General features: G+C 54.8%; 1 protein-coding gene across 5 annotated transcripts in view; it reads right to left on the bottom strand.

The window, feature by feature from the left end:
- The window catches only part of ADCY3 (adenylate cyclase 3), a 100577-nt gene extending 88576 nt beyond the window's left edge, over window positions 1-12001 (bottom strand). For 3 of the 5 annotated variants that reach the window (XM_016948150.4, XM_016948151.3, XM_063790056.1), the window contains exons 1-2: window positions 11883-12001; window positions 10507-11378 (exon numbers count right to left, since the gene is read on the bottom strand). In XM_016948150.4, the coding sequence (XP_016803639.1) occupies window positions 10507-11181 (675 nt within the window). In that variant the 5' untranslated portion in view covers window positions 11182-11378; window positions 11883-12001. Of the gene's footprint in view, window positions 1-10506; window positions 11379-11882 lie in introns of those variants that run through there. The other 2 variants (XM_063790057.1, XM_016948152.4) reach the window with 1 other exon arrangement.
- Window positions 12002-13702: the final 1701 nt, after the last annotated feature.

Below are 13702 nucleotides of genomic sequence, written 5' to 3'. Positions count from 1 at the left end.
GCACTTTGGGAGGCCGAGGTGGGCAGATCACTTGAGTTCAGGAGTTGGAGACCAGCCTGGCCAACATGGCGAAACCCCATCTCTACAAAAATACAAAAATTAGCCGGGTGTGGTGGTGAGCTCCTGTAATCCCAGCTACTTGGGAGGCTAAGGCAGGAAAATCACTTGAGCCTAGGAGGCAGGGGATGCAGTGAGCTGATATTGTGCCACTGCACTCCAGCCTGGGCAACAGAACGAGACCCTCTCTCAAGAAAAAATAAAAATAAAAATACAAAAATTAAGAGTAGACAAATGAGCCAAGCGTGGCGGCTCATGCCTGTAATCCCAGCACTTTGGAAGGCCAAGGTGGGCAGATCACCTGAGGTCGGGAATTCAAGACCAGCCTGGCCAATATGGAGAAACCCCATCTCTATTAAAAATGCAAAAATTAGCTGGGCATGGTGGCGCATGCCTGTAACCCCAGCTACTCGGGAAGGCTGAGGCAGGAGAATCACTTGAACCTGGAAGGCAGAGGTTGCAGTGAGCTGAGATTGCACCATTGCACTCCGGCCTGGGCAACAAGAGCGAAACTCCGTCTCAAAAAAAAAGAAAGAAAAAAAAGTAGACAAATGCCCTACAGAAAAGGAATAGTACAATATTCTGCAATATTATTCAGCATTTTATAATTTGAAATATTCTTAACAATAATCCTTTCACAATGAGGAAAAAGAGCTAGTTGATTACACAGAAAAGAGATGAAAAAAGGATAATGAAGAAACTTGGTCTGATTCATTCATAGTTCAAAGATCAGAGATGGTCTGCCAAGATTAAATGTAATAAAGAAATAACTAGCATCTGCACAGTGCTTTGTAGTTTAAAGTGCCTCTATATATTACCCACCCCTCCCCCAACCAGGTAACACAGTCACACTCCCGTGCCCTTGTTTGCCAGTTAGAACTGTGGGAAGCAGTCCCTCAACTGGCACCATGGCCCCACCTTGGCTAGGCTTAAGTCTCCCCCATGCAAGAGCATCAATCGTGCAAAACACCATCAGACAGACACTGCTTCCTGCTTCCTAATGGCCGATCTACCCAGCACAGGCTACCTGGGACAATCATGGGTCCCAGCAGGAAGCAGGGGTGGGTTACGGATGTCCCATGCTGAGGGCCCCCCCGACACACGTTGGCTGCTCCACGTGTTGGATTCTAAGCCCCCTTCCTTTTTGATTCTACACACTCTCCCCAGGCAACCCCTCAGCCTCCCTACAGTTTTAGGTGCCACTTAAATGCTGATGATTCTCAAATCTGCAACTCTAGACCTTTCTTCTCCAGATCTTGAGTACAAGGTCTGGTATACAGAAGGTGTTCAATAACTTTCCACTGAATAATCTGAAAGTTCCACTTGGATGTCCCACGGGCAACTCAAACCAAACTCATCTTCTCCATCCCCTACGTCCGTCCTGGTGGGTGGCCCTCATGGTGCCACGCCTGGACTCCCTCACCAGCCTCCTGCACCATGTCGACTTCATTCAGGTCCACCAAGATGATCCCCCTAAATGCAAACCCAATCCTATCTGGTGTTTCTGAAGCTTGTGCACATGCAAATCTCTACCTCCTGGGAAAGGAATACAAACATCAGAGCCAAGCTGCCAACCTAAGCTGAGGAGAGAAAGGGGCAGGAATGGTGCTGGGGTCCATGATTAAGCCACACATCCTGTCACCTAGGGCAGTGTCCTGGACACAGGGGCCGTTGCATGCTTGAGAAGGTAAGAGAATGACTTCTCACCCAAATAAGGCAAGACAAAGTCTATACAGATGAATTCTGAGCCACCATTTCTCTCTGTACAATGCAGTTTCTGAAACTTTCTAAAAATCTTAGAAATGATGTATTGGATCCTACAGAGAATCAATACCTTAATGGAGTTAAAAACACTGGGCTCTGGGTCACATTTCTAACTTTTGAAGCATTCTGTGGTCACAGAGTATTTTGGACCCTACCCAATCTCATGGCTTTAATTAGTTCCGTCTCCCCGCATCCCCCATGTGCCTCCTGGTTTCTCAGACAGCCTCAGAAGACAGCTGCTATCAATTCATTCCCTCCCTTACACACGCTACTCAAACATCAAAAGATAGAATCAATTTCCTCTTGCATCTGAGTTAGCCTGGACTTCTTGTAGCCGATAGTGATGAGCCTAACCTTTAAAAACTGTGATAGCTTCCACCTTCTCTCTGAGACCACCATGCTGTGAGGAAGCCCAAGTTAGCCACATGGAGAGGTCAGGAGGAGGAGCTCTGAGGCTCCAGACATGAGTAAAGGCTTCTTAGAACTTGCCAGCATAGCTGGCAACTGAATGCTGCAGGTGAATGAAACAGCACAGGTGGACAAATGAGTGACCCCAGCCCATGCCACGTGAAGCACAAAAACCACCCAGCTGAACAGTCAACCCACAGGATCATGAGAAACAATAAACTGTCATTCTTTTTTTATTCTTTTTTGAGACCGGTCTTGCTCTGTCACCCAGGCTGGAGTGCAGTGTCACGATCATGGCTCATCGCAGCATCCGGGGCTCATAATCCTCCCACCTCAGCCTTCTGAGTAGCTGGGACTACTGGCACATGCTACCATGCCTGGCTGATTTTTGTACCATTTGTAGAGACAAGAGTTTTGCCACGTTGCCCAGGTTTAAACTGTTACTCTTTTAAGCCTCCAAATTTTGGGGCTGTTTGTTACACAGCAGTGGATAACTAAAACACATGGTGAATAAATGGACATATACTCAGTAACACTGAGTAATGAGCCATCCCACATTACTGAATTTCCAAATATAATCCTTATTTGTTCAAACTTGTGTTATCCATTCCCGAGGAAAATGTTTTTAGATACTACACTACACTTTATACTAAATGCAATTTAATATTTCCTTTCTTTTCTTTTCTTTCTTTTTTTTTTTTTTTGTGAGACAGAGTCTCCCTCTGTCACCAGGCACAATCTCAGCTCACTGCACTCTCTGCCTCCCGAGTTCAAGCAATTCTCCTGTCTCAGCCTCCCCAGTAGCTGGGACTACAGGCGTGCACCACCATGCCCGGCTGATTTTTTGTATTTTAATAGAGATAGGGTTTCACCATGTTGGCCAGGATGGTCTCGATCTCCTGACCTCGTGATCCACCCACCTCGGCCTTCCAAAGTGCTGGGATTACAGGTGTGAGCCACCGCGCCTGGCCTTAATATTTTCTTGATGAGTTGGTCACCATTATGCACATCAGTTACTATGCTGTCCTATAATGTAACAACGCCTCCTACAGCCACAGAAGGTGCATATGAGGGCTGTTGGTTGCAACACTCAACACCCCAGACATCTCTGTTCCTTGAAGATGCCCCCAAAAACACCTCCTCATCCCCCAGATTGCTCCTTCTAACGCTTGTGGGTTGAGAAACCAAAACCCTAACCCCGTTGGAACTATCTCAACAGGCTCCGAGGGAAGATATAAGGGTTCTTTTTTTTTTTTTTTTTTTGAGATGGGGTCTCACTGTTCCCCAGGCTGCAGTGGGGTGGTATGATCAGAGCTCACTGTAACTTCAAACTCCTGGGCTCAAGCCATCCTCCTCCCCAGCCTCCTGTACAAGACACACACCATCAGCCTGGGCGCTGTGGTTCATGCCTGTAATCCCAGCACTTTGGTAGGCCGAGGCAGGTGGATCACCTGAGGTCAGGAGTTCGAGACCAGCCTGGTTACTGTGGTGAAAACCCGTCTCTATTAAAAATACAAAAAAAATTAGCCAGGCATGGTGGTGGGTGCCTGAAATCCCAGCTACTTGGGAGGCTGAGGCAGGAGAATTGCTTGAACCTGGGAAGCGGAGGCTGCAGTGAGCCAAGATAGCATCATTGCACTCCAGCCTGGGCGACAGACTCAAAAAAAAAAAAAAACCACACACACACACACACCACCAAGCCCAGCTGAATTTTTTTTGGTGGTTGTGTACGTGTGTGTGTGTGTGTGTGTATGAAGATGGGGTCTCATTATGTTGCCCAGGCTGGTCTTGAACTCCTGGCCTAAAGTGATATTCCTGCCTCAGCCTCCCAAAGTGCTGGGATTCCAGGCATGAGCTACTGGTCACCGCCTAATGGGTTCTTTTATGACTCCAGTGAGAAGGAACTCCAAAATCCTACTGACCTGGGGTCCAATCCTGCTCTGCCTCTTACTAGGCATGTGGCCCTGGACAAGTCATCTCAGTTGTCACCCATTTCAGTTTCCTGATCTGTAAAATGGAAATAATATTTGCCTCTTGCCAGAAGGCACTAAACTGTAACAGAGCAAGAGCTCAGTAAACACAGCCACCTCCTCACTGTCCCTGCTCATGGGCCTCGACCTACGCACAATGTGTCTCTGAGTCTCCGTGTTGGTGATAGCACATACCCGTGGAATCTATTATCAAGAACGTGTAATTTGGTGATGGCTGGGCGTGGTGGCTCACACCTGTAATCCAGCACTTTAGGAGGCCGAGGTGGGTGAACCGCCTGAGCTCAGGAGTTCAGGCCCAGCCTGGGCAACATGGTGAAACTCTGTCTCTATTTGAAAAAAAAAAAAAGGAAGAAGAAAAAGAAAAAAAGAAAAAACAAAAAGAATGTGTAATTTGGTGGGGGGGCAGCCAGGGGCAGAGGGTGGTGTTGGAATATTTATCCAGCATTAGACCACCCTCGTGGGATTTGCTGTTTGTTTATGAAGAAACTGCAGAATGCCAATAACCCTGGCATCCCAGCCACTCCATCTGATGGAGGGTTTACCCAGAAGGCTGGGCAGACCAAGCCCAGGAGTGAGCACGCGTGTGTGTGTGTGTGTGTGTGTGTGCGCCTGCATGTGCATATAAAACTACCCAGTTACCCACCCCTGGCCCAGCCCTGGGCTTCCGTTTCCTCTCTAGAAAAACTCGCTGACTATAAAGCGCTGATTTAAAATAATAAACACGAGGAGTCCAATGTTCACAGCAAAATGTCAGGGAAATAATGTGGATGAAAGGTGGGGCCTAAATTGCATATGCATGATGATGACAAACTGGGAAAGCTCTGTTTACACACAGATCAGGGTCAGAAAAGGCCACAGAAAGCTGCGACAGGGAAAGGATGGAGGGGTTGATTTTCTGCAAAGCTGTTTACATGTTCAATGACTGATTATTCCTCCTCACATGCAGCTGAATCTGATGGCCCTGCAGTCCCCTTCTACGCACGTCATCATTGTTCTGGTCCCTGGACCCTCCACTGATGCCCATCTGCATACTCTCCACGGAGGGATGACAGCTTCTTTCCCGTCCCGGGTCAGTGGAGGAGCCCAGGGCCAAAGAGCCAGGACTGGCTTGAGTTTGCCTCCTCTTGCTCTGTGTCCTGCACACCTCTCCCTGCAGCCTGCTTCCTGAAGGCTGAAAGCCCCCAGGCCTGCTGCTTCCTGCCCACCGCACCTCACACCAGCTCCTGTCCCAATTCAGCCCCCTGCCTTTCTCAAGTACTCCTGGCCACGTGCCCACAGGGAACATCGTCATGGGCTTCTCCCTTCTTTGCATCCAATTCTCATGGGGAGAAGGGGGTGCCTCCTGTTATACCTTAGGGACTGCCATCTCTTGGCACTGTTCAGCTACGTTGCTTAGCAAAGACATTTGGGGGCAGCCAGAAAAGTAGGAGGCCCAGATGCCTGGGTTCCAGAGAAAGAGAGGCTTTCAGGGAAGTCCCCCAACCCACCTTTCTCACTCATCAGTGACCCCTCCCCTGTAATCCAGCCCCACTACCTCCTCTCAACCTCACTGAGCCTCAGTCCCCTTATCTGTGAAATGGAGCCAGTAACATCCAGGATTAAATGGGATGAGGTGCATGCAACAGCTACCTGCCGTCTGCAGACAGGGTGTTTCTGGAAGCCTCAGTTTCCTCTCACCCTCCCTACGGCAGCTCCCTCCAGCCCCTAGGAGCAAATGTTCCTTTGCTGGGTGAATGATTGCTGTGTAATTTGCAGGTGTGAAAGAAACTGCACATCCACAGCTTCCTCATGTTTTACTTGGTGAAAAAAGGTCTTAACAGGCTCCTCATTCCATGAGAGAATTTTGCTCCCAAATAGCCTTTCTGCTCTGAAGTAAGGGTACAAAATATTTGTCAGCAGTTCCTAGTCCCTACTTTGCCAAATGCTAAAGGCACGCCCGGCCCACCACCACCCCCAACCATCCTGGCTGCCTTCCCCATTGTCCGCACTCATTGGCCGCTGGTCCTGCAGGTCCTGGTCCTGAGCCCAGCCCCCTCCTTCCTCCTCACCCAGCCCAGGGGCAGTTTAGGGCAGTAAAGGGCAAGTAATTCCGTAACAGGTCCTGGGGCAGGACCCAGGCCAGGGGAGCGAAATGGGCAAACACTGCCAGCCTCGGCTCCTCCTGATCCATCTGTCCTCCCTTCCGGCTGCTCTGGGCCTGTGTTGCCTCTTGGGATGGGGGACCCATGGAGCAGCAATCAGTGCTCCATGGAACACAGACAAATGAGCCCTGGGCTGGGAGTCAACGCCTGGGCTCCCGTCCTGTTTCTGCCACCAAAGTGATGGGTGACAGTGAACCAGTTATCACCCATCTCTGTTTCGTCCTCTGTTCCCTCCTCTGGACAGCGGCTCACACCTGTAATCCCAGCACTTTGGGAGGCTAAGGCAGGCGGATTACCTGAGGTCAGGAGTTTGAGGCCAGCCTGGCCAACATGGTGAAATCCTGTCTCTACTAGAAATACAAAAAAATTAGCCAGACGTGGTGGCGGCCACCTGTAATCCCAGGTACTTGGGAGGCTGAGGCAGCAGAATCACTTGAACCCGGGAGGAGGAGGTTGCAGTGAGCCAAGACTGTGCCATTGCACTCCAGCCTCGGAAATAAGAATGAAACTCTGTCTCAAAAAAAAAAAAAAAGGAATGGGGGACAGGCAGGGGCTAGAGGATGGGTCGTGAGAACCATTGGCTAGGTCCCTGCCCACCCAAGGTGGCTCTCAGAACATCCTCCCCGCCCCAGCACAGCCTGAGTGTCAGATGGCCTCATCCTCCTTATCCCCTGACCTTGCAGGCTGCAAGGCCCATGCTGCTCGGCAATATTCACTCATTAACTCATTGGTGGGGCCCCAGCCCCACCCCATCCCACACTCCCTGATCACCTGCTCTTCCTGTCAGAACCCCACCCGCTGGCCTCCTGAGAGGAGCCCAGGACAGGTTGTCTGGCTGGCCTCTGACCTCTCAGGCTGCCAACAGCCCCATGTGTACCTTCTGTCCTTCCCCACAGAGCTGCGCATGGGCATGGGGGGATAAGGGCTGCAGAGGAAGAAGACTTTTGACACTGGCAATGCTTCTTCATGCTGCCGGTGACAGCAGCAACAAAACCACAAAACCCACAAGACCCCAGAAATCCAGGTGTCTATTTCGAACTGGGAAACTGCGTTCATCCCCCACTGACCCTGGAGGGAGTCCCCAGCCAGAGCCGACAGGGGATGGGAGAGAGAAAGACAAGGGCAAGCACATGGGTAGGAGAAAGGCGGTGCCTGGGGTCTGGAGAAAGTTCTGGGACCTACCCTGACCAGAAGGGGCCTGGTCCCCTGGTTCTTGCATCCTGTCCTCCAGCCCTTGCCCCCAATCCTTGATGGGGCCCACATCCCAGGAGGCAACGGCAGCAGGGGAGATGAATGACACCTCACTCCAGGGCTCAGGGGAGACCGCTGTCCCGGGTGTCCCTCCCCACAGCAACACGGGCTGCTGCAGCTTGTGTTTTTTGTTGTTTTTGTTTTTGTTTGATGGAGTCTCGCTCTGTCGCCCAGGCTGGAGTGCAGTGGTGTGATCTCGGCTCACTGCAATCTCTGCCTCCTAGGTTCAAGTGATTCTCCTGCCTCAGTCTCCTGTGTAGCTGGGATTATAAGCACGCCCCATCACACCTGGCTAATTTTTGTATTTTTAGTAGAGATGGGGTTTCGCCATGTTGGCCAGGCTGGTCTTGAACTCCTGACCTCAGGTGATCCGCCCGCCTCAGCCTCCCAAAGTTCTGGGATTACATGCATGAGCCACCATGCCCGGCCCCGTTTCCACCATCTTCAGAGGCCAAATGCCGGGATGCTGTGAGTTGATGCTCTGGTGGGTGGGCCTGGGAACCCAGGCACCTTTTAAAAAGTCACATTAGTCCCAAACCAGTGACTCAGAAGCTTCTGGAACACAGCCCACTGTAAGCTGGGGCCTCCTGCCTTCGATCTCAGGCTCCCAGTCGGACCTTGAGAGCTCTCTGCCCCTCCTGCTCTGTTCCCAAAGCTGACTCCCAGGCACTGCTTGCATGCCAAGGTCGGGCTCCCCTGGGATGCTAATATTTTTATTCTTGATTTCTATCTTTTTTTTTTCTGTTTTCTAAGTTTTAGGGTTTTATGTCTTAGCAATACTCAAAGGAGAACAATCATGAGTTTAGAAGTGATCTCCGAGTAGCCACGTGGTGGGGCACCCAGGCCCTGGCCCACCCCTGTGGCCATACCTTCTCAGTCCTTTTCCCTGGAAGCTCCAGGAGCCTCAAAATAAGCTCCTTGTCTACCCGAGGAGATGGAGCTAGAGAGACCAGTCATCCTCAGACCTCAGACCTTAGAACCTGGGAAGCCCGGGCATGGTGGCTCACGCCTGTAATCCCAGCACTTTGGGAGGCCAAGGCGGGCGGATTACGAGGTCAAGAGATCGAGACTATCCTGGCCAACATGGTGAAACCTTGTCTCTACTAAAAATACAAAAATTAGCCAGGCGTGGAGGCACGTGCCTGTAATCGCAGCTACTCAGGAGGCTAAGGCAGAATAGCTTGAACCTGGGAGGCGGAGGTTGCAGTGAGCTGAGATCGCGCCATTGCACTCCAGCCTGGCAACAAAGCGAGACTCCGTCTCAAAAAAAAAAGAACCTGGGACTGGCTAATGCATGGCCTGCAGAGACATGACTGGTGTTTCCACCTAGTCAATGACCAGAAACTCACAGCCCCCTCTACAGAGATTTGGGGTGGGGACGGCAGGGCAGCACATAGCCACTGTCTCCAGGAGGTGGGGTGGGAAGCAAAGCTCCTGCTCTCAGGCAGCTCTCAGTGCTCCAAGGAACATACACAAATGAGCCCTGGGCTGGGGGTCAATGCCTGGGCTCCCATCCTGTTTCTGCCACCAAAGTGCTGGGTGACAGTGAACCAGTTATCACTCATCTCTGTTTCCTCCTCTGTAAAATGGGTAGTCTGGGCTAGATGCCCTGCCAGGCCCTGCCTATGTTAACATCCTCTACCCATTTCTAGAACAAATCAGCAGGATGAGGCATGAGTGGAGAAATTAGCAGAGGAGTGGAAGATTCTGTCTGTCCACCCTGGGCCTGCACACAGCACCTGGTCTCCAGGACCCAGGCACTGACCTCCATGGCTGCTAGAGGCTCACGTCAGTCAGCAAGGATTCTGGGCACGCCCTGCCTCTCCTGACACCCAGAAGGTCACCGCTTCAGAGCTGACTCTACCCCAGCCCCACTAACCACAGAACAGAGCTGGTGTGGGAGTTAAGACATCTCTACCAGACAGAGCACTGCAGGGGCAGGAAGTGGGGGAGCCTCTCTTGACCATCATTGGCACGAGGCTGGCAGGCTGGGCACCAAACCCAGATGCAGACATCTCCGCCTCATTCTCTGGTCACCGGCTTGCTGGCTCCCCAGGGACACACACTGCCTACTGTCCCTCAGGTCCCCTGGTCTCTGCAGCCCCTGAGGGCCTGGCACTTGGTGGGAACACAATACTTTAATAGTTAAGCTGAGGCCGAAATTCCACCCCTTCCAGTAGAAAGCGTGCTCCAGGACCAGCAGAATGCGTGCTTTAGGACCAGGAGACCCTACGTCACAGTGGCCGGCATGACTGTCCCCATTTGCATCCCCACACCACACCTTCAGTGGGGAGACCACCATTCTCCACTTCATAGAACTCCCCAGGCACCCCGAGCTCCCGGAGGCAGGAAATATGACAACTGCGTCTTCCCTCTGTGCAGCCCTTCACGTATCCTAATGCGCTTTCCCCCACATCTCCTGCAATCCTGACAACAACCGTGTCATGCAGGCAGAGCGGATGTTATCCCCATTTGACAAAGGGGCACTGAGTCCACACAGCTAGTCAGTGCTGGGGAGAGATGGGAATCCAGGAGCCCTCTTCCCAAGGGAGGTCCTCCTTGCCAGGGTCACTGACAGGGAATGGCCAGGACAATGCTGCCTCAAGACCAGCCCTGGGTGGGCCTTCCTGTCACACACTTAGACTGGGCACAGGTGAAGAGTGGCCCTGAGGCCCAATGCTCTGACATCCTCCTTTCCCTGGGGCCAAGCACAGGCAGACTCCGGGTAATGGCACAGGGGTGAAAAGGCAGGGACTAGGGAGAGAGGTGAGAGCCCCGGAGGCCCCCAGGACACATTTTGACTCAAAGGCAAAGCAAACAGCAACTCCAACAGGTCCCAAGTTGGTGAGAGCTGCTGGAGAGGACGCTGTGGGGGGACAGTGGGCAGGACTCACCTCCCGCAGCAGCTGCATCCCCTTGAGCTCCTCCTGCTGCTGCTGGGCCACGGTGACCCCCAGGACCAACGTGTGCACCACACAGGAGACCACGGAGATGATCACGATGGGGCTGAGGCTGAGGGGCAGCGTGATGAAGAAGGAGAAGACAAAGAAGACCTGCCAGCCCACCGTGTCACTAGCCGCGTGGGCACGCGCGAAGTTCAGGCCCAGGTAGGAGAAGATCTGGGCGGTTATGAGCAGCCACAGCACGTAGGGCACCACTCTGCGGGTGACCCGGTCCGGGAGCAGCCCCTTTTTGCAGAGCACGAAGAGGATGATGTCCAACACCAGTCCAATTCCAGCCACGGCGAGGGGAGCCAGCTTGTCGCTGGAGAAGACCACAGCACACATGACCACCACGTAGCAGTCAAAGAGGGCTGCAAAGACCACCAGCACCAGCAGGGTCTCGTGGCGCTGCCTTTTGAAGTAGGTCTGGTAGAGGTTCTCCAAGGACTCCGGCACGAAAGTCAGCCGCATAAAGCGAGGCAGGCACAGGCAGGAGCCCGAGTTCCGGACCGAGATTTCATGGGTCCGGCCCACCCCGCGGTCAGGGTCGGAGGGCAGGCTGACGGAGTACTCGGCTGAGTACTCGGCCGAGTATTCGGGCTCGGAGAAGCCCTGGTTCCTCGGCATACTGGCTGGTGTCTGCTACTGGCCCTAGAGAAGTGGACTGGGAACGGAGGAAGAGCTCTGGACTGGGCCTCCTCTCAGGGCTCTCTGAGACCTGGGGAGGGCTGAGGGCCTCTTCTTGTCTGGGGCGGAGGGGAGGCCACCTCCAGCAGGAACGCAGAGCGGGTTTCCAGAGCACAGGTAGCACTGATCAGCTAGAACTGAAAAGGGCATTGCTGAGTAGAAGCACCTCTTCCCTCCTACCTTGCGGTTTCCCCATGACCCGCCCTAACCCTCATAAAAGGATCTCTGCTGCAAGAGCCTCCCAACCCAGGGCCTTCCCTGCCACCCCCGGCTCACACCACCGCCCACCGCACGCACACTTAGTCCTGTCCATGCCAGACACTCAATTTCCTGTCCCTGGCTTGTGGAAGGGCCTAGCCGCCTTTCCATCCCTGGTAACCGGTTTCTCTCTGTCATCTCTTCTTTCTCAGTCCCTGACTTCCTCACCTAAATTCCCTCCAGGCCCAGTCCTTAGAAGCTGGAAATAAAATGTGCCGGAAAGAAATCAGGACCATCGTAGGGGATTCCTGAGCCTTCCTTCTGTTTACTTCCTTTTTCCACCAAGCCCTTGGAGACTCGGGCTCCGATCCGGCCCCCTTCCCACGCTCGGGGCGCTGTCTTCCCCCCCGGAAGCCTGGCCCTGGCCCTGCCCCTGCGTTTACCTGTGCGGGAACTCGGCCACCGCGTGCTCCCGGACGGTCCCCACGCGGGCTGGGGCGGGAGAGCTCGGCGCGCCCGAGGGCTGCTCCCCGCAGAGCCGCGCCGCCCCGCCAGCGCCTCGCGGCCCGGCCGGAGCGCGATCTCCCGCCGTCAGGCCCAGGATCCGACTGGGAGAGGCGCAGGGCTGCCCCTCAGCATCCGCGGGCGCCCGGCCGCAGGGGGAAGGAGGAGGCGGCGACGAGGGCTGGGAGATCCGGGGGCGCCGGCCCAGCGCGCCCGCCCTGGGGCTGAGGCTCGGGGGCAAGGGCCGTGCGGGGGCCGGCAGGCGCGGGCGGCGGCGAGCGCGGCTCTCCGGACCCCTCCCCTGCACCCGCGGCGGCGGCCGCTGCTAGGGGCGCGCGCGGGGCCCTCCCCGGCGGGAGCGCGGGCCGAGCCCGGGGAAGCCCGCCAGCATCCTCTCGCCCGCCCGCGCCGAGCCGAGCCAGCCGAGTCCGGGCTCGGCGTGCTGCACAGCTATTCTCCGCGCGGCGCCGGCGGCTCCGGGGCCACGCGCGCTCCAGGCCCCGGGAGGCGGGAGGCGGGCGGGGCGGCCCCTCCCTCGCCCCAGTCGCCGCCCTCTCGGCGGCGCGTTCCGGAGTGGGGCGGCGGGGGAGGCGCCGGGCGGCGGTCCCAGGACCCGCGCGGGCCAGAGCTGGAGGGGCCCGGGCGGCCCCCGATCTGGCGCGGGCGGCGGGCTGGGGCGATGGCTGCGTGGAAGCGCGGGCGCGGGCGTGGGCGTGGGCGGTGGGCGGTGGGTGGCAGGGCTGGGGCGAATCCACCCCTTCCAGCGAGGAGGCCCGGTCTAGGAGGATGGAAGCCCGGGACGCGCCCGCCCGCAGGTGAGGCGCGCTCGGGGCACCCCGCCGCCCCCTCCTCCGCCGCGGCTTCCTTCCGGGCCGGCAGAGGCCAGGGCTCAGGTTTGGGGACCGCTCCGCCGCGGGGCACGTGGGGCCTAAGTATCCCCGCCCACCCCGGGAGCCCAGACTCCGGAGCGCCGGGCCTGAGCTTTCCGCAGAGGGGCCCGGCAGCGGAGCCCTGTCCTGCTCGCAGGAGGCGGGTGGCGGTGGCCCGGTGGGCACTACACACGTGGAACTGGAAGAGTTCCTGAGACCCTGCTTCGAAGAGATTTCCCGTGCACATTCTACCCGTTTGAGATGTGTTTGAGTTCGCAAACTCTCCCTTAAAGATGCGAATACTCCTTTGAATAGTTAAACCTATCAGTCTCTTACACCATAGTATAAATTATTCTCCTTGCATTTGACAGAACACAGTGCTAAGATCAACTACAGGCTTTGGGAATTTAAATAAAGGAAGAGGAAAGAGATAGAATGTTTTGGGACAAAAGGGACAAAAGCACGTGTGGGAAGGTAAGTGCTGAGGACAGCCAGCAGCAACAGGGGGTCATCTCCCCTGGGGAGAGCTGAAGGAATGAACAGAGGGGAGAGAAACTTGGCTATCCAGACCCTGGATGGAGCTGCCACCCCATGCCCCTGAGAGTTATCCGCGGGCACCCCTTCCAGAACCTCAGGCATCACCTTGCATCCCTCAGGGAATGGATCCATTAGAGAATCGATCCTGCCACTGCTGTTTCTACCATTCCCTCACACTCTGAAAAGGCGCCACCTTCAGTCCATACTTCGCAGGGCTTTGATTCCAAAGATAGGGGACCTAACATCAGATATAGGAGTTTGGTAATTTAAATAAAGCAAAACTTTGCCCCATTGTTTTATTTTATTTCCATTTTTTATTTTTTCGAGACTGAGTCTCACTCTGTCACCCAGGC

Source organism: Pan troglodytes, chromosome 12, assembly GCF_028858775.2.
Source record: "Pan troglodytes isolate AG18354 chromosome 12, NHGRI_mPanTro3-v2.0_pri, whole genome shotgun sequence".
In the NCBI taxonomy this organism is placed as follows: domain Eukaryota; kingdom Metazoa; phylum Chordata; class Mammalia; order Primates; family Hominidae; genus Pan; species Pan troglodytes.
Note: the sequence above shows the minus strand (reverse complement) of the source record. Positions and strands in the feature narration are given on the sequence as shown.